The sequence below is a fragment of the Echinops telfairi genome, unplaced genomic scaffold (genome assembly GCF_000313985.2).
Source record: "Echinops telfairi isolate 266 unplaced genomic scaffold, ASM31398v2 ScPeMD7_443;HRSCAF=831, whole genome shotgun sequence".
NCBI classification, from domain to species: Eukaryota; Metazoa; Chordata; class Mammalia; order Afrosoricida; family Tenrecidae; genus Echinops; species Echinops telfairi.
This window is the reverse complement of record NW_022104341.1, coordinates 47,781,711-47,802,877: the sequence shown is the minus strand read 5'-3', so window position 1 is coordinate 47,802,877 and position 21,167 is coordinate 47,781,711. Positions and strand designations below refer to the sequence as shown.

At 38.4% G+C, this 21,167-nt stretch overlaps 1 protein-coding gene across 1 annotated transcript in view; it reads right to left on the bottom strand.

The window, feature by feature from the left end:
• SLC44A5 (solute carrier family 44 member 5) overlaps nucleotides 1-21,167 on the bottom strand; it is a 189,106-nt gene that overhangs the window by 119,857 nt on the left and 48,082 nt on the right. The window contains exon 2 of the mRNA XM_045292176.1: nucleotides 10,305-10,378. Within this exon, the coding sequence (XP_045148111.1) occupies nucleotides 10,305-10,308 (4 nt within the window). The 5' untranslated portion in view covers nucleotides 10,309-10,378. The remainder of the gene's footprint in view (nucleotides 1-10,304; nucleotides 10,379-21,167) is intronic.

The window sequence follows — 21,167 nt, the reverse complement described above, 5'->3', positions numbered from 1 at the left end:
GTATTAAGGCAGCAGATGAACATTGGGCCTCCACTCAAGTATACCCTCAATACAAGAACACTTTGTTTTACTAACACAGCACTCTGTGATGTTCATCTTCTCTGACATGATTGCTGAAGACAAAAATGGGTGCATAAGCAAATGTGGTGAAGAAAACTGATGGTGCCTGGCTATCAAAAGATATAGCATCTGGGGTCTTAAAGGCTTGAAGATCAACAAGTGGCCATCTAGCTAAGAAGCAACAAAACCCACATAGAAGAAGCACACCAGCCTGTGTGATTATGAAGTATAGATGGGATCAGGTATCAGGCATCAAAGACCCCAAACAAAACAAAACAAAATATCAATGGGAACTAGGGGCAGGGTAGAGTGGAGACACAAAGCCCATCAGCAGTCAATTGGACACCTCCTGTCAGAAGGACGACAAGGAGGAGATGAGCCAGTCAGGGTGCAGTATAGCACCAACAAAACACACAACTTTCCTCTAGTTAGTTCTTTAATGCTTCCTCCCCTCTCCACTATCATGATCCCAATTCTATCTTACAAATCTGTCTAGACTAGAACATGTATGTGAACATAGCCCATAAATCTGTTGCCTGCAGGAAACACATCTTATGCTTGCAGACAAGAATAAACAAAGATTAAAAGAGGAAGATGTACCAGGCAAACGGCAACTCAAAAAAAGCAGGAGTCACAATCCTAATCTCAGACAAAACTGATCTCAAGGTTCAAACCATAAAAAGAGATGAGGAGGGGCATTTTATAATGCTCAAAGGATCATTTTACCAGGAACCTGTGATCATAATAAATATATAGGCACCAAAATGAGAGACCTGCGAGATTTGTCCAACAAACTATTCAGAAAATGAAAAAAATATATCACAGATTCAACAATTATAGTAGGGGACTTTAATACACCACTTTCAGAGAAAGATAGATCATTGGGAAGGAAGCTTAGCAAAGAGCTGAACACAACAACTAGGCAACTAGATCTGATAGACATATTTAGAGCTTTCCACCCAAATGCCAAAAAAAAAACCCCACATTCTTCTCAATTATGCATAGCACATTTTCGAAAATAGACCACATGCTGAGACACAAGTCAAGCCTGAATAAATTCAAACACATAGAGATTATACAGACATCCTTCTCCAATAAAAGGACGACCAGAAAAACAAGGGCCAACAATTGGAGGATGAATAATGATTTTCTGCAACATGAGTAGGTACTGACCCAGATTAGAGGGGAGATCAAAAAGTTTCTAGAAATAAATGAGAATTAGAATACTTCATATCAAAACCTATGGGATACGGCAAAGGCAGTCATCAGAGGTAGATTGATTGCAATAGGAGCATATATGAAAAAGGCAGAGAGACTTATGACAGACATGCTCTCACAAAACCTCCAGCAACTAGAGTCAACAGAACAATCCTTCCAACAGCAAAATGAAAGAAATAAAAAAAAAATCAGGGCAGAGTCAAACCACTGGGAAGAAAAAAGAACAATGCAGAAGATTAATGCAACAAAAAGCTGGTTCTTTGAAAGGATCAACAGAATTGGCCGACTGCTGGCAAACCTAACCAAAGAAAGGAAAGAGTAAACAACAATAGACAGGATGAGGAATGAAACACGGGTAATCACAACAGACCCTAATGAGATTAAAAGGATAATCACAAATTACTATGAAAGTCTGTACTATAATGAGTTCAACAATGTGGAAGACATGGACAAATACTTGGAAAAACAATCCCTCCCTAGTCTATCCCAGATAGAGGTTAAGAACCTAAACAAACCCATAGCAAAAGAAGAAATAGATATGGTTATCAAGAAGTTACCAACGAAAAAAAGCTCCTGGACCAGATGGCTTCACTGGAGAATTCTACAAAGATAATGACAATATATCTACAGATTTGTTTGACACATGGATATATGTATTGATTACGATAAGATCTGTACGAGCCTCCAAATAAAATAAAATTTAAAAAATAAACCATTGTTTGAAGAAATAAAAATAAATGAAGATACAAAGAGGAGAAAAATAAAACTGAAACGGACTTGGATTCTTTTGTGACATACAAGTTCATTTCACACAAACAAACAAGAAAAATATGTGTGCCAGTAAATAAGAGGTAAATAAATTTAAAATGCAAGGAGCATACTTCCTTCAAAGTAGAAATTACATTGCTCACCTTGCACTCCCTGCCATTGAGAAAGAGGCATACCATTTATTGGCTGCCTCATTAGAGTGGGTTCTAGGGAAATACGTTTTTCCAATGATGTAGGTTACTGTGGAAGCAGGTCTGCCACTGGGTCTATATGACAGAATGGACTCATTGATATTTAAGTTGGCGATATGGCAGAGTTAAGGGAAACAGAGACTAGCAACAAGAGCAATCAGTTTGTTGCCTAACAGAGCAAAGGAAGGAGGAATTACACAAATCCAGAGAGAGCACCTGATGGAGTTGGGCCCTAGGGTTGTGAGGGGCACTGCAATCACCTGTGAAAATCTAACAGCAAGAGAACCTGAGAAATCAATCCCACAGCTTATTTTCTTATTCTCTAATCTTCTGTTAACACCTTCCAATTGAAACTTCTATCTACTTTACCAAGCATGAGGTATTTTCTATTGCTTGGTCCTTCCTGGTGATATGTCTAAATTAAGCAAGGTGATATCTTGCTATCCTCACTTTTAATGAATATTCTTGCTTAATTTCTTCTAAGAAATGTTTGTTCTTTTGGCAGTCCTTGGCATATTGCATAATCTTCACCAACACCATAGTTGAGTGTACTAATTCTTCTGCCTTCCTTTTTCACTATTCAATTTTCACACATTTATGAAGAGATTAAAAAGTCTACGGCTTAGGTTAGACACACCTTGTCATTCAAATGACATCTTTTCTTTCTAAAACTTTACAGAAGCCTTTTGCTGCAGACTTACCTAATGCAATATACTATTTGCTGCCTCTTCTATGGATTTCGATAATTTAATTAGAATAAAATTATTGACAACTTTTTAGCTGTTTCCCCATTTATCATGATGCACGTTGGTCCAGTTGTGAGGATTTCTGTTTTCTTCATTTTCAGGTGTGACCCACACTGAAGACTGTAGTCTTTATTGGTTTATTGGATATTGTTTTGGTTTGTCTTCATTTAGACAAGAAAGTCTGTGTCATATGCATATTTTAGGTTGTTAATTAAAAAAAAAAACTCAGCTCAGATTGTGAACAAGTGACCAGCTTGTTGAAAGGCGACACTTTGTATATGCTACCCCAATATTAGGGCTTTCTTTTAAAATGCAGAGGTGCAAGATCTTCAGACTTTGTGTCAGAGCTCATTAACAAGTGGAGCAGAACAAAAGACTCATGCTCCAAATTTCAGAGTCTGTTAAATGGAAAGGGTGATCATGGTGGATAAAAGATGGGGGAAGTACATCAGCAAGGAATTGAAAGAAAATGGAAAAAGTTAAAGAGCCAAGGAACAAAATCATGCCTTTCATACAACTTTGTTGCTTTTTTATTCACAAGTTGGACTCTATGGTAATTACTGTAATATATTCCTTTTTCCAATTATTCTAAAGAGATATTCGTCCAACACTATACATAACCTGTTCAAGGTTTTGATTCACATTAGCAGATAGAGTCTAATTGCTTGTTTTAGTGGAGAAATAGATTAAACTAATGTGGGTAAAACACATTCTTTCCTTTTGTTCACTCTACATATATTTAGTGAGTGCCTACTGTGTGTCATAACTATGTTGTGAGCTGGGTACACAATGACCCCCTACTCTCCCAAAGCCTATCGTCCATTGGGAGAAACCAATCTCCCAAATGTGAAACTTCAACTCGGAAAAGTGCTACAAAGGAAATCCATGCTATGAAAAGACTGATTCCTTAGGGCAAATGACCAATTGTAGGAGGTCAGCGCTCGCTTCCCTGAAGACATCATACAGGAATGGAGACCTGAAGCATGTATAGAGGTACAAAGAACCTTCCAACAAATGGACAACATGGTCAAACTCACCATGAAGTGTGGGAGCATGCTGATGAGTCGTGAGAAAAGGGATGAGTGTGCTAGATAAACAGAAATTAGGGTGAAGCATGACTTCGGGTACAGATATGAAGGCAGTCTCTTGTGTTTTCTATAAGATATCATAAGGATATTATTTCAGAATGACATAGTTGCTGTTGCCAAACATGTACTACACAGCGGAGGTTTGGTTGAGGTGGGCCTTCCTCTCCCTTTTAAGTTTTCTTTGAAGACTCTGGTAACAACATATTCAGCATAATTGGTCATGGTATTTACTTGCTTAATTATGGTTCTATAATTTATAACATACTCCTTTTTATATGAAGGAAAAAAGCATATAGTTTCTGAAAAATAATGCAATTTTTATATCTGAAAATGCTGTGTGTGCCTGCCACCCATGATTATCATCTGTTAATAAAATAAATATATATCTTAAATCCATGAAGTCTTTTGAGGTCTTCTTGGCTAATAAAACTTAGCCTTTATACCTTAGGGCAAGCCTTAATTAAAGGAAAAAATAAACTCTACCATTAGATGTGAATTATGATAAAGAATATACTTTTCTCTTTAGTCTATATATAAGGGAGGCTACTTTTATAAACAATCACAGCAGTATTGTTGTTCAAAGCTAACACATGCTCAGGCTCGGAGGGGCAAGACTGCAACATGGAAATATGCATGATCTTTGCCTACATTCTTTTGTGTTCCTTCACTTACTTCCCTAAGATATTTCCCCATGACTCCTACTTTAAACCCCATTCATTGTGGAGCTGAGAGGCAGAGGGCAAGGGAGACAAAAACATTAGGAGAGAATTGTCAGAGTTCCAGCCTGTTGCCTCAATAGCAGTCATTATGTAAAGGTACACTGCAATCAATAGCAAATCTGTATTGATCATTTTTCATCCTTCATTTTTCTCACTGCTTTAGAAATAACTTTAAAAGCCCTCTTTATGTGAAGCTGCTGTAAAATTGTTTGTGGTGTGCATGTGTGTGTGTGTTTGTGTGCATAAAACAGAGCATTTACATAAATCCAGATCTGTCTGCTGACTTTTATGACTATCTCCCCACTGGTCCTGGTGTATCCTGGGAAGTGCCCCTCCTAGCCTGAAGTATTTAATTTTTCTCTTTTTATTCAATCTTTTGTTTTCTTTTTGTTTTGTCTCCATTATTGTTGTTTTGCCGACCTATATAAGATAGGTATGAGAAGCAAGCTTGAGGAGAAAACAACAGGACCAATGGTTCTTGAGGGATTTGAGGGAAGGAAGGGAGCAGTGAGCAAATAACGCCATAGACAGGGGAACAACTAGGGAATTAAAATCAACGAGGAGGACATAGAGATCCTGAGGGTGTTGGAGCAACAGCAATCTAGCTGAGAGGAGGGAGACAGCAGTCAGTGTAAGATATAATAAAAACATATCAAGGAATCATGAGGGTGGGAGGGGAGAGGGAAGGAATAAAGAGGAGCTGATACCAAGGGCTCAATTAGAAAGTAAATGTTTAGAAAATGATGATGGCAACATATGTACAAATATGCTTGATATAATTGATTGTTATAAGAGCTGTAAGAGCCCCCAATAAAATGATCTTTAAAAAAACAAGCAAACAACAACAACAACAAAACCCAAACCATTTAGAGAGAAGAGAACAAATTTGTATCATTTAATTCAGGTAATCCATGGCAGCTAAAATCAAAGTTTGGTAAGACATGAATGAAAACTTTATTTGAGCTAATTATCCTTTCACTCAGGAGCAAGTAGGATTATCTAGCATGAGCTCTCATTTTTAAACATTTGCAAAGCAAGCTCCCATAGTGCTCTAGGGTTGATTCAGAAGTTGCAGCCATTACAAAGCCCTCTGTCAAGGAGAAAATGTGATTAGACCAACTGCTTGCACTGACACTTAAAAATTAACTGCAAATCTGTTTGGAGCAGCTAAGGCATTCCCTAAACACACGCTGGTTAGAACTGTTGGATTTCAAATCATTATTTTGTATCCCTTAAAGGTGCATTTTAACTGTTTTAATATGTGAGGAACAGGCCTGCCAAATTGTGCTTATGGCTTTTTAACACAAGCAATTTACAAATGCAATGAAGCAGATAATAGGACACATGATAACGAATTTGAAAATCTGTGTTGATGGCACTGCTGCTGTAGAACCATTTTATGGAAGCAGACTTGCACCCAGTTGCCGGGAAAGAAAAATATTGTTTATCATTTCACAGGTGGCCTCTTTCACCCAATGGTGAGTTTAGGGTCATGTCCTTGAGCACAGATCATTCCCTTTCTTGTGCACAATATTCCACTTCAAATCATCTGGAACACATGCATTTAGCATAACTCAATTCACAGTAGGAATTTCACTCAACACAAAAAATTAGGAACAGTCTAAATGAAATATTTTCTTTTTAAAGTAAAGGCTTCTAAAACTGGCTACATAGTTTAGCTTATAAATTTTTAGATATTTCTTAAAAATGCAAAAGTTCATTTAATACTGGTTCTGTTTTGAAATATAATGATTTTTTCATTAAGAAAAGTAAATTAGAGCAATTTAAAAATAATAGTAGTCTTTACATTAAGTTTATTCTAAATGATTTCATGTTGATAACTTTCTAAGCTGTGATGTGATAAATGTGTTGGAAGTAGAGTGAAAATACAATGAAGTGCTCCGGCATCATCCTTCCCCAGCACCCGCACTTCTGTGCATAATGCCTGCTGGACCCACACCAGTTTATCAACTAGAACAATTGTAGATTTGGGAGAAACAACATAATTCTTAAAATTATATATGTTTATTTGTAAGTGAAATTATTCACTGCTTCTTGATTCCACAAAATCAAAAAGTTATCTTGAAATTATCTTTGTTCTTCAATATATCACCTGAGAGGCTCCTCTTAGCTATGAAAACATGGATTCTCACTTCATGTCACTTGGGATTGGGAAGACTTTTTTTTTTTTTAACAAAAGAAAAGAACCTCAAACCACTCTCCGAGATTTCAATTTAGAATAGATTAAATTGACCCTGAATTAGGAGTGCTGTAAAAAGGGACACCAATCCCAAACCAATCAATTTCCATGGAATCAACCCTGACGTATGTTGTTGTTGTTAGCTACTCTAGAGTTGGCTCCGACTTCTAATGACCCTAGAAATAGCAGAATGAAACACGATCACGATGATTATGCCAGAGCATACTGTTGCAGCCACTGGGCCAACCTATCACATCGAGGGTCTTCCTTTTTACCACTGATCCTCCAATAAGCATGATGTCCTCCCACAGAGACAAAGCTCTCCTTATAGGCCCAAACTATGACCAGGAAAGTCTTACCACCCTATCTTCTAAGGAGCCTTCTAGCTGTACTTATTTCAAGAGACATCTTGAAATTTCAAGAAGCACTTGAAATTCCCATGTCGTGGGTCAGCCACATCTTAGTTTTCAATGAACACTTTCATGGCTTCTTGTGCAGTAGATTTGCTCAGTGCAATATTTCATTTGATTTCATGATTGCTGCTTCCATGCGTGTTGACAATGAAATCAAGCAAAATGAAATGTTTGATGACTTCCATTTTTTTCTCCATTTATCATGGTGTTGCTTATCGGTGCAGCTGTGAGGATGCTGGCTTTCTTTAGATTGAGTTATAATCTATGCTGAAGGTTGTAGTCCTTGATCTTTATTTTATATGCTTCAAGTACTCTTCACTTTCAGCAAACAAGATTGTGTCACATGGCAGGTTGTTAACAAGTCTTCCATCAATCCTGATAGCTCATTTTTATTAATAGAGTCCAGCTTCTCTGGTTATGTGCTCCACATACAGAGTGGATAAGTATGGTGATGCAGATTGACTAAATATGATGAAAGTATACAACCCTGACACACAACTCTCCTGATTTTAAACCATGCAGTATATCCTTGTTCTGTTTAAACCACTACCCCTTGGCCTATTGCACAGGTACCACATGAGCACAATTAAGTTTTATGGAATTCCTATTCTTCTCAATGTTGTTGATAGTTTGTTATCAACCATAAAGTTGATTGCCTTTGCATAGCCAATAAGACACAAGTAAACATCTTTCTGACATTCTCTCCTTTCAGAAAAGATCCATCAGTAATGCTGTCTTTCATTTCACATACCTTCTGAACCCAGCTTGAATTTCTGGCAGTTTCTTGTTGATATACTGCTATCTCTGCTTTTAAATTCTCTTCAGCTACACGTTTCTTGCACATGACAGAACAGATATTCAACAATTTTCATATCCTGTTGGGTCACCTTTCTTTGGAATGCTAACAAATATGGATCTTTTCCTGTAAACTGGCCAAGTAGCTGTCTTCCAAATTTCTTGGCATAGACTAGCGTGTTTCGAGGGCAGCATCTTTGTGTTGAAACATTTCAGTTGGAACTCCGTCGATTTCTGGCGTCTTGTTTTTTGCTCCTGTCTCCAGTGCAGCCAGGACTTGTCTCTTCACCACCACCAGGTCTTGATCACATAAATGCTTCCTCTTGAAATGGCTGTATGTTGACTCATTATTTTTGGTATAATGACTCTGGGTCTTCCTTCCATCATCCTTTGATGCTTCTTGCATCATTGAATATTTAAGTTTTTCAATGGCTAATACTTCAGATATGGATTGATGCTGCTCTTCCTAGTCTGTTCTTAGTCTAGAAGCTGCAGTGACACCTGCTCATCCTCATGGCTCTGCTAGTATTTAAAATACTGGTGGCATAAGTTCCAGCATCGTGGCAACATGCAAGGCACCACAGTACAACAAACTGACAAACAAGAGCATAGATACAACATGGGTTCTGCAGGCCTGTCATCTTGAGGAAAGCAGATCACCACATCGTTCTTCCACAGAGTAGCTGTTGAGTTGGAACCTCTGTCCTTTTGGGACACAGCTGAACACTTGACCACTGTGCCTTCAGGGCTCCTTATTACTGGTATTGCTGGGCATTATTGAATTACTTTTCACAATAACCCTAAAAGCATGTAGCATTTCCATTTTCCATAGGCAAGGAAATTGAGGTTACCTACCCCAACCTACAAAATATGAGCAAAACCTAGATCCTGACTCCAAATTTTAATTCTATAACAAAACAAAATAAAAGAAAACATAAAATCAGAGATAACAAACATGTATTTTAAAGTCAGAAGAGCTCACGTTCTATGAGCCACAGAGTAGGAACATTTATAATGCTACGGACTTTGCAGACTATGTGTTATTCCAGAATTACATTCATGTGCAAACGGTAACATACTCCAAGAGAGAGCAAGAGCATTCTGAAAGCCGTAGAAGAACACACTTCTTTATTCCTCTCCTCAACCTAGCTTCTTGTCTTGCTTTCTAATTCTCCAATTTTGTGTAGTTTTTACATGGTATTACTGAAATCATCTTTTGAAAATTACTTTCAATTGCTATTGCAAAGGCTTTACCCTCTTGGAAGATAAAACTGAAAACCAGGGGAAATTTTTTTCCCATCATTTGCTAGGTAGGGCACAGCTTTCTTTCTGCCAACATGCTCTATACATATTAAATTGATGCCATTAATTGTTGCTACTAGAAGCTATATGACTTTCATAGCCTGTACCCTAGTAATGATAAATTAAAAATTCTTCAGTCATCATCTAAAGTACAGGAATTATGCCTTAGGAAAATTGTATAATATATTCACATATAATTCTGAGATCTTCTTACAGAGAACACACACACTATCTTCCTTAGTACTTTAAAAATTATTATTCAAACAAATCTCTATATTTGTCTTTATTTGTACATTCATAGAAAAATATTTAACCTAACAATAAGTCATAGAATATCTATTCCTGGCAGGTGAGGCTAATAGGATTTCATACATGTCAACAAATTAGCTGGTGAAATTCTTTATCAGGCTTCTTTCCTTTGAATTTGCCTATAAAATATTAAACGTTTATATATTAACTAAATTTATTTAGGTCCTAGTTTTTATTTTTAAACAGCAGCATTAATATTATTAGCTGTTTGGTTGAGTTTCAAAACTAAGAATGATTTTTAAAACCGACAAACTTTTATTTTTCTTTTCCTATAGTTGTGTTTATTTATATAATTTGAGACTGCCTTCTACTAAAATGTTTTGTGTTTCGTTTAATTGCTTCTGCTACTCAATGAACCCAGATGAAGTTCATTCTTTCCTGTCAAGACAGCAATCAATAATAAGACTTTGGCAAGAAAATGCTTCATGTTAAAAATGTGACATTGACTTATCCCACTAGCGATTGTTAAATATATTCTATACTGTATTTACTCACCCATAAGTCCTAGAAGAATGTAGCCAAAAACGAAAAATAAGAAGAATACGCAGCACAGAACATCTGTACAACTCCTAAAAATAAAAAGAATAAAGAATTAAAAGTGAATCTGAAATGACTTGTTTATTTGCACAAGATACTGGTAGAAAGAAATAAGCAATAATGTGTATATGGATGTGCTGTGTATCCAATAATTTTAATTTAAAAAAAAAACAAAACTCACTGCCACCAAGTCCATTCCAACTCTTGGTGACCAAATAGGACAGAGGAGAACTCCTTGTTCATTTCTGAAACTGTTTAAGGGAGTAGAAAGCCTCATTTTTCTCCCAAGGAGTGGCTGGTGGATTTAAACTTCCATCTTGCTGTTAGCAGCCTAATGTGTAACCCACTACACCACCAGAGCTCCAGTAATTCTGGTAGAATAGATATATTTCTATCTTTTAGATGCATTACTTCAACAGCAATGGCTTGGTCAAGATTCCACAGTAAAGAAGCTTCCCCAGGAGTCTGACTGTTTTATATTCTTCATTTTTATTTGTAGAGGCTTTTGGAGGTATACAAACATCAAGTGGCTTTTTGAAATTTGAAATTGTAATTGAAGTGATTTGATTTTATGATTTTGCTCATCATGCCTCCCCGACACAAATAGAGCGAAAAGAGCAATCCACTTTTCCATCCCTCTTTCACTTCCTTCTACATACACCTTTGAAAGGTATTCCCACTGTCACCAAGTTCATGTCAGCTCCTTTACTGAGTTTCTGAGACTGTCAATCTTCTCAGGAGAAGAAACCTTCCTCTTGGTCCTACAGATCAACTGAGGAGTTCAAACTGGTGAACTTGCAGTTAGCAATCTGATGCTTACCTGACAGCACCCCCAGCACTCCTCTGTGTATTTTCCCATAAATTTGTTGAAGTCTCCGTGTCCCTTTTTAACAGGAGAGTTCCTAGGTGATGCAGTCAATGTGACAGCTGACCGTCAAAAGGCTGGAAGTTTGAGCGCTTTCAGAGGCTCCTCTAAAGAAAGGCCTGCCACTCTACTTCCAAAAATATAACCATAGCAAACTCTGTGACTACAGCTCTACTCTGACCCACCCGGGGCCAACATGGTACGGTTGACTTGGGTTTGTTGTTGCTTTATTTTTAACTATTATTAAAATATTAACTCTGAATTTTCTGAGGAGCAGAGTTAAAACTGTCCTGCTAACAGAGAATATACACGATTGAAAAGTAAACTACTTTAAAACTTTAATTTTCCATGATTATCATCAGCGAAATATGGCTAAGATAGAGAAAGCCCAACTCTGATGCCAGCTGGAATCCAGTAGAGAGAGTCAAAGTTCTCCATCTACAGTAATGTTTATTCTTAATATCATATCCTATTCAGCTTGCACGTGGTTTGGAATGGCAAAACTGTCTTCCAGTGAAGTTGCATGAAGTGAGGAATAATATGGAATCCTTCATTTCAAACTGAATGAAGAATCTGTGAGTAAAAAAAATAGATCAACTTATGTGACAGGATTAAAAGTTATACTGGAGTAATACTTTTATAGCAAACAATTAGCCTGACTCTTGAGGCATTTGGATACCCACTACTTGTTTAGCACAGTAGGCCTAATTTACACCCTTTTTTGGTGATGGTAGTAATAGTGGTCATCACCATTGTTGTCATCATCATATTAATACTAGTAGTTATTTTTTTGCGGGGTCATTAATATGATTCATAATCATAGTGACCTTCTACAAGCAGAATGAACACTGCCTGGGCCAGTGCCCTCTTCAGAATGGCTATGTTTGAGCTCATTGCAGTGAATTTCATAGTAGTGGATGCAGTAATATCTTAGATTGTTAAGATTTTTTTCACGTTTTGATACAGTTAACTTTGTGAATTTTCTAAAATTATCTTTAGGTTGTTAGGATTCATATATTGGGTTGATTTGCTTGAGATTCATAAGAGACATCATTACAGAGACAGGCAAAAATCTAGGTCTCCAATTCTTAAATATTCTCATTTTGTAGTCATTATAGTTACAATTTTCAGTGAAGATTCACAAAAGCTATATTTAAAATTTAACAACAATCACACACATTCCTATTACTCTTTAACACACACTTGGAAGGGAATCTTTCAATAGAAAAGGTTAATCATGGCTAATTCATAGCAAACTATCACATTTATTTTGATCCAAATTTGTCCCAGGATTTTAAAAAAATTGAATTCAGGAGTTATAAGCATAGCAATGAAAAGAGAAGAAAACAGTTGTTGCCATTTTCTTTACCTAACAACCATTGAAAGCTAAAACCTGTTTGGGTGTGGAGAGAACATCTGTTTCCTGTGAATTCGGACACATCCTACTCAGAATCCGGTTCCCGTCCTGCCCGCGCAGTGTTTACATAGGGAGACACTAAACAAGAAGTGCCTTCAGGTAAAAGAGTGAAAACTAGAACACCGGTGTACTTTAACTAGACACCTTTAAGAAGCTATCGCCCTTGTGTGTAAGCATCGCTGCCAAGAAGACGGATAGAGGAGCGTGATGAAGAGCGCCAGCCCGTCAGCCCGTCAGTAATTAGGGATCTACAACTGTACAAGCTTCTATCTATATATGCACACTATGTAGTACATACTATAAATCTGTCTATAGGTGCACGATGTTATAATGTTATGTAGTAAGGACTGGGTTTTACATTGGGATTTCTATTTTTTTGGTGCCAAAGACATTCGAATACAGCAGGGACCACAACATGATGCCCATTCACCGTTCTCAAAGGAGCCCCCTCCCTTACAACAGGTAGATAGCACTCCTGACATTTTCACGTTGGAGTTGTTGGGCATTTACTTCTGGGATCAGGGAGGATAATGTATCCAAGTTGACTTGGAGTTTCTGGAACATGACTTTAGAGAAGCAATAGACCAAACCTCATGGTCAGACTGGATCATTTTATCTTATTTAAACATAAATTATTTTGCACAACCCGAAAGTTATGAACAGAGAATAAAAGAGCCTAAAAAAGAACAAGAAGTTGTTCCTGTATGCGGTGTTCAATTTTTCCTTAATTTCTTCCTGATTAATTTGATTTGATATGGCTCTCTTTGTAGTTTTAGAAATTTTATCTGAAAAACAGGCTTGTGCATATGTATATGTACTTTGCCATTTCTTCAAATAAGTTATGCTTCTTACTGTTTCCAAAAGTATTAGTCTGTAGAAAATTACTGGAAGGTTGAATTTGTACAAAATATAAAAGATAGTGTGTACATCAGTGTGTGAATCAAGGCACATAGCCAAGCTTAACACAGTGTTTTGGAGTTACAGCGCCCTGTTTTTTTGTTCCCATCTTCTTCCTAGGAGATGAATGACGTTTAAAAGCCAAGGATATCCCTGGGATTTCTCTTTCAAGACCCCTGAAGAGACACAAGTCTATGGATAAAAATCATTCTCAATGACATTCCAGGTAGAGGTCTGTCATGGCTGCACTTCTAGTGCTACCTGTGTCTGTCTTCGCAAATGAGAAGCCTGTTGCGTTTGTTAGTCACCATGGGGCCGGTTTGACTCAGAGGAACCCCACACACAATCGAACAAAACACTGCCTGTCTGTGCGCCTTCCTCCCAATCATTGCTGTGTTTGGGCGCATTGCTGCAAGCACTGTGCCGTTCCATCTTACTGAGCGTCTTCCTTGTTTCTGCAGACCTGCTATTTAACCAAGCATGCTGTCCTCCAGGGACTGGTCAACAATATGTGAGACACCATTAGTCCACCCTCCCTTTTAAGGAACAATCCCTGTGCTTCTTCCAAGACAGATTTGTTTGGACTGCTGGAATCCCAAGGTGTATTCAATATTCTTCACCCGCACCATAATTCAAATGCATCCACTTTTCTTTGGTCTTACTTATTCATTTTGCAAAGAAGCCCTGATGGCACTGTTGGGGAAGCATGGAATACCAATGGAAATGTTGGTGGTTCAAATCCACCAGTCACTCTGTGGGAGAAAGATGCAGTGGTCCTTTCCCTTGAAGATCTACAGTATTGGAAATCTCATATAGGGTGACTATGAGTTTGAAATGACTTACTGGCTGTGATCATTAAGGTTTATTGTGCCAACCTGGCCAATGAACACATGTGGGATTAATTGAAGGGCGGAGCGATAACTAGCTCTGCGAGCTTCGCCTTTCTGGTTGCTTGCTCTCTGATGATCAGATCAGTGTGTGGCTGCCTTAACTAGTTCTCTGCCTCAGCTGGCAAGGCTCACTTCCTGTGAGAAGAAGCCAGAGGAGAAGCCCTATAGACCTACTCTGAGACAGCCCTGGGCGCTGAGAAGCCATGTGGAGACCCCAGCCAGCACTGAGATGCTTACATCTCAGTGGCTTTCCTCCTGCATTCAGTGTCATTGTGTGTGTTTTGTGAGTTTGAGGAGGACTTTTTAGATCAATGTCGGACATATGGGCTAATGTTGAACTTAGGGGCTTGGACTGGGTTGGGATGCTTTCTTAAACGTACACTTACCTTTTATAGAAAACTCTCATATATATGAGTTTCTGTGGATTTGTTTCTCTAGTCTACCCAGACTAGCACACTGGCATCAGTCTGGTTTTTCAGTGCATTATTCATTGTCTAGCTTTTACAGGAGTATGCAGTGATATAACATACCATGGTTTGGGTAAGGTGCACTTTAGTTGTCAAATAAGACTAGGATGCCAATTATAAGTGTACTTGCAGATTTATTTTTTCTCTGGCCTCTAGTCCACAAATATAGTATATATATGACAGAAATTCCAAAGTTTCCTTTGACTTTCCTCTCTTCTTAGCTCATCTTCTGTAGGCAATTGACAAGTGCCCTGGCTCCTTCTCTCTGCTGTGTCTTTCATCCACCCCTTTCCTTTGATCCCCGCTGCCTGTGCTCATTCCAGCTTTTCTGATCCTCACTTCAAATGATAGCTGTGGCTCCTTAATTGTGCTCCTCCATGGAGTTTCTGCCTGACTCAACTCATTTTGTACATCACTGATTCCACTGATTTGTGCTCATATTAGTACACTGTTTTAGACCTGCAGTGCCTCTCCACCACTGTTTTAATAATTCCCAAACATCTTAACTTCATATTTAACACTGTACACGTTCATCTCATGCTGACACCCTAACTATCAATTTTAACTTTATCTGCTTCTACTTCCCTCCATGTTCTTCAGTCAACTTGGCTCTTGCCATCTTTGATATCTCACTCTCCCACACTCAGGGTTGTCGGCTCATGGCATTTACAGATTCCCTAGCCTAGGGTGACCATATGTCCAGGGTTTACACATGTTACCTGGATTAAACAACTAACAATGCTCCCTTTGACTGTCAGAAGTACACAGGTGTGGCTCTCCACCCATCTAACAAAATCCCAATCTGCAAATCAGTTCAAATATTCCCTTTTTTATGAAATTTCCAATTATTCATCTCTCTTTTGGTAGACCTAAAAATTTGTTTGCACTTCTTTCTTTTATCTGTTATAACTTAGGCCAAGCAACCATGGAAAACTACAGCGCAAGTGCCAAAAAAACACTAGCACACCAGGTTAAGCCAAGGTCACTGGCGCAACATTGGCATCGTAGGTGACCACAAGGTCAGCAGTTTGAAACAATGAGCTGCTCTAAGGAATAAAGATGAGGTTTTCTACTCCTGTGAGATAGTTAATGTTTATTGTGCCAACCTGGCTGATAAACACATGTGGGGTTAATTTGAAGGGTAGAGAGATAAATGGATCCGTGAGCCTCTAGTTCTCGGGTCTCTTGCTTTCTGATGGTCAGATCATGGTGCAGCTGCCTTAGCCAGTTCCCTGCTTCAGCTGGCAAGGCTTAGTTCCTGCAAGACACCCCGAGGAGAAGCCACATGGACCTCCACCGATGCAGCCCTGGGTGCTGGAGCAGCCGTGTGGAGACCCTCACCAGTGCTGAGATGCTTACACATTCACTGACTCGGCTTTCCTCCTGCAGTCAGCATCATAGTGTGTGCTTTGTGAGATGGAGGAGGACTTTGTGGATTGGTGTCAGACATATGGGCTAGGCTAATGTTTTATTTATGGGCTTGGGCAGTGCTGGGTTTGGATGTTTTCTTGATGTGCACTTACCCTTTATATAAAACTCTCTCTTATATATATGACTTCCTGTGGATTTGTTTCTCTAATGTCCCCAGACTAATCATCCTGTAAAGAGTTAGTTTCTGAAACCCGCAGAGGTTGTTCAAAGATGCTGTCCTATGAGTTGGAGTCAATGAGACTGATTTTTGGTTTGGTGAGTTAATAATGGTTTCCATATTATTTAATAGTAATAAAAACAAAAAGAATAATATTTTGTGACAAGTGAAATTATATAAAATTAATATTTCATTGTCCATAAATAAAGTTTTGTTTTTTGGTTCTAAAACAGTTATTTACATATTATATATGGCTGCTTTTGTACTATGTGACTGAGTTGAGTATTTGGAATAGAAAGCATGTGGCTGGAAAAGTTCATAAGATTCACTACTTGCCTCTTTATGGGAAAAGGGTTCTGATTTTCTTCCCAGACTATGAAAGTCCACTCTAACAAATTTAACACAATATTTTGTATGCTGCAGAAATTCAGCAAATCTTTGTTCTGTGAATGATTAATAAGACACACTTCTAACTGACAGACTAATATACCATAGGCAAACTCTGGTAAGAAGCTTTGCTGTGTTTCAAGTTTCAGATCATTTTTATGGACCTGAATGGTGGAAATGTTATTCAAGTTTTTTGGTGGGAGCATTCGATTTAACTCTGAGGTAGTAAGACTATTTTATTTGATAGGTACATATTGTTTTGTTGTTGTTAGGTGTCATTGAGTTAATTCCAACCCAAAATAACCTTATGCACAACAGAAGGAAATAGTGCGCTAATCTGTGCCATCCTCACAATTGTTCTTATTCTTGAGCCCATTGCTGCAGCCACAGTGCCAATCCACGTCCTTGTGGGCCTTCCTCTCCTTCCTCGTCATTCCACTTTATCAAACACGATGTCCTTCTACAGGGACCAGTCTCTTCTGACAACATGTCCAACGTATGTAAGATGAAGTTTCACCATCCTTGTCGCTAAGGACAACATATTTTAGTTCCACATTAATTCTTATTCTCCAACAATTGTCATTCTGCTTCTTTTTCAGGGACGGAGTTCTTCTTCCATTGAGAAGCTGATCCATTTACTGATTTTCTTCATTTATAGCAGATGAAATTCCAATATCAACTATCCTGAAAGGGCATTAATATCAAGCACTAGCTTAAGAATGGAAGGCCTAAAAGTCGTTGTTTTCTGACAGGTCATCTATTCAGTCCTAATGAGTCTGTTTAGGGACTGTTCACCGCCTTTATAACTGCATTTGGATGTTCACTTTTGTCCCAAGTTCTCAGTGTCACCAGGGTGCATCTGTCTACAACACAGTTGCATTTATAAACCCAAGTCTGGAAACATTGATCCTCTGATGGTATCTGGATGATATCATTGTTTTGTTAGCGCTCAGATTCTTATTTCAAAAGTCTGTTCCAGGAAATAGAACGAATGTGTCATTTCCCAGAATCTCTATCAGAGAACAGTGCACTATAGAGCTATCTTTCAAGCTTCTCGGAGAACCACTTGAAAAACTGCATATTGTGGCTGTTATTTGAGATTGGACAGATCATCTAAGCTGATAATAATTGGTGAGCAGACTAAAAGTAGTTGGGGATAGATTTTCATATATGTTATGACATAGCTGACTTCTATTTCCGCACATTCCATCTACTTATTTGATGAAGAGTCTGGTGATTTTATGAAAGGAGTATTCTCTAAGAGGCGGTGTTCCAAGGGGTTAATTATGTCTTTCTCCTTGCTCCGCTTCTCTTCTCCTTCCCAGAAACATTGGCTAAAATTCAATATTGTTCTGCTCCCCAAAGCGCAGATTTAGCTTATGCTTTGCAACTAAAAAATAATTTTAAAGATGGTTTTTTTAAGAAGAGAGTTATGCTGGTCATTTCTATAATTCTAATAAGAGGCTACAGTGCATCTTGAGTATTTATCCTGTTATTTAAAATAAAAAACTTAATAGGAAGCCAAAAATGAGCTTTTAATTACATGAACTTGTATTTTCAGGTGCTCAGTACTAATTCAAGTGTTCCAAAAAAATTAAACTTGAAAATTACACTTATCATTAGACATAGTTCTGGCATCTAGTCAGTGAAAAAGAAAAGTCCATTTTTGTGAGATTTTTTTAAAAGTACATTTTCAACTGTTGCTGAAAAAAGACTTAGTAATGTATAGTGAAATGTGTAATGGTAGCAATACTATGTTGTATGGCATCAGGTCAATTCTGACTCATAATGACCCTGTATGTAGAACTGCCCCCATGCTTTTCAAATTTATTCACTCATTGTGAGTCTAAGAACTTGATTTGACCTATCTAACTCTGTTTTCTGAACAATACTGTTGTTATTAAGTGCCATCTAATAGGTTCTGAGTCATAATGATCCCATGCACAATAGTTTTAAACATTTCCCAATTGAAATTACCCCAGTTTGGGCCAGACACACTTAGTCCTTAAAGTAACATCTTTGCTCTAAAGCAGCGGTTCTCAACTTGTGTATCTAACGACCCTTTCACAGGGGTCGCCGGTTCATAACAGTAGCAAAATTACAGTTATGAAGTAGAAACGAAAATAATCCTATGGTTGGGGGGTCACCACCACATGAGGAACTGTATGAGAGGGTTGCAGCAGTAGGAAGGTGGAAACCACTGTAACCTTTTGCAGCAGATTTGTCCCATGTAGCACATCATCGGGTTTCCTTATGACTGCTCCCTTGGACATTAATTGTGGACCCAAGCAAAACAAAATCATTGACAACTTCATTTTTCCCCCGTTTGTCCTGGTGCTGTTTATCGGTCCAGTTATGAGGGGTTTTGCTTTCTGGACATTGCGGCATCATCCACACTGAAGGTGCGCTCTGACCGGCATGAGGGGTTCACGTCCTTTTCACGTGCAGCAAGGAAGGCTGTGCCATCTGCATAGCTCAAGCTGTTAATAAGTGTTCCACCAATCCTCAGAGGGAACTCTTCTCATTGTCCAGCTTCTCCGATTATTTGCATAGCACACGAAAGGCTACAGTGCTGACACACACCTTTCCTACTTCTAAACCGCGCTTTTCCCCTTGTCCTGTTCAAAGGACTGCCTTTTGGTTTACGGTTAGGTTCCATTCCGTGCAATGTTACATAATCTTTTATGATCTATACAATTGGGAGCGTTTGCCAGTTAGGTATTATCTAGTCACGACTCGTGGGACCCTCTGAGCAACAGAACCAGACATTACCGGGTCTTCACCAGATTCACAACCCTTGTCACGTTGAACTCACTGCTGCAGCCTTGGTCCCTCCATCTTCTTGATGGTCTTCCCCTTTATCAATAGCTAATCTGCTCCTTTACTCAGCACGATGTCCTGTTCCAGAGACTGATGGGAGATGAAGTCTTGCCAGCCTATAGGAGCATGCCGCCTGGATGTCTTCCAAAGCAGATTCGCTTGTTCTTCAGAGAGACCGTGCTATTTTCAATATTCTTCACAAACACCATAATTCAAATGCATAAATTCTTAGTTGGTCTTAATATTCATTGACAGTTTTCACATACATATGAGGAGAGTGAACATATACCACAGCTTGCATCGGGTACATATTAGCCCTCAAACTGATATTCTTACCCTCCAATACTTTAGAGAGCTCCTAAGTGGCAGATTTGCCCACTGTAATACCTTGTCTGATTTCTTGACGGTTGCTTCCATGAACATTGACATATATCCAAGCCAAATTAAATCTCTGACAACTCTTCAATCTTCTCTCCATCTATAACGATGTTGTCTATTCGTCCATTTGTGAGGATTGTTATTTTCTTTACCTTGAGTTCCTCAACTGTGTTACCTTGTTCTTTTTCAGATAGTCCAGTTTCTCTTATTCTTTGATGAGCATACAGGTTGAATAAGTATCGTGAAAGGCTACAACCCTGATGTGTAACTTCCCTGACTTTAAACAGGACTCCCTTGCCTGGTTTGAACAACTGCCTCTTGATCCACATACAGATTCTGCATAATGAAGTACTTTGGAATTTTCATGCTCAATGTTAAGTATGATTTGTTATGACCCATATAGTCAAATACCTTTGTGTAGTCAATAAGACACAAGTAAACATCTTTCTGGTATTTTCTACTTTCAGCCAAGATCCATCTGACAACAGCAATGAAGACTTTCATTCAACAGTCTCTACTGAGTCCTGGGACAATTTCTGGCAGTCCCCTGTTGTTGTACTGCTACAGCACTGTTGAATTAAGAGCAGCAAAAATGTACTTGCCTATGATATTAATGGTATTGTTCTAAAATTATTGCATTGTTGGATCACCTTTCTTTTGAATGAGAATATAGATCATTTCCAACCAGTTGGCCAGGTCTTCTGAATTTCCTGGCATAGACGAGTGAGTGTTTCCAGCATCTCCTCAGCTTATTAAAACATATCTATTGGTATTCCATCAATTCCTGGAACCTTGTTTTTGACTAATGCCTTCAGCAAAGCTTGGCCTTCTTCCTTCAGTACCATTGGTTCTGGATCACATGCTGCCTCTTGAAATGTTTGAATGTCAACCCTTTCTTGGTGGTTCAGTGACTAGTCCTTCCATCTTATTTTGATGCTGCTTCCATCATTCAATAGTTTGAGCTGCCTTTTGGAGTTTTCTGTTCAGCTGTTTACATTAATAATCTCTTCCTATTGCTGTAGCTACTCTACATTCAAAAGCAAGTTTCAGAGTCTCTTGTGACATCCGCGTTGGCCTTTCCTTCCCCGTCTCTAAGGGCCTTTTGCTCTCTC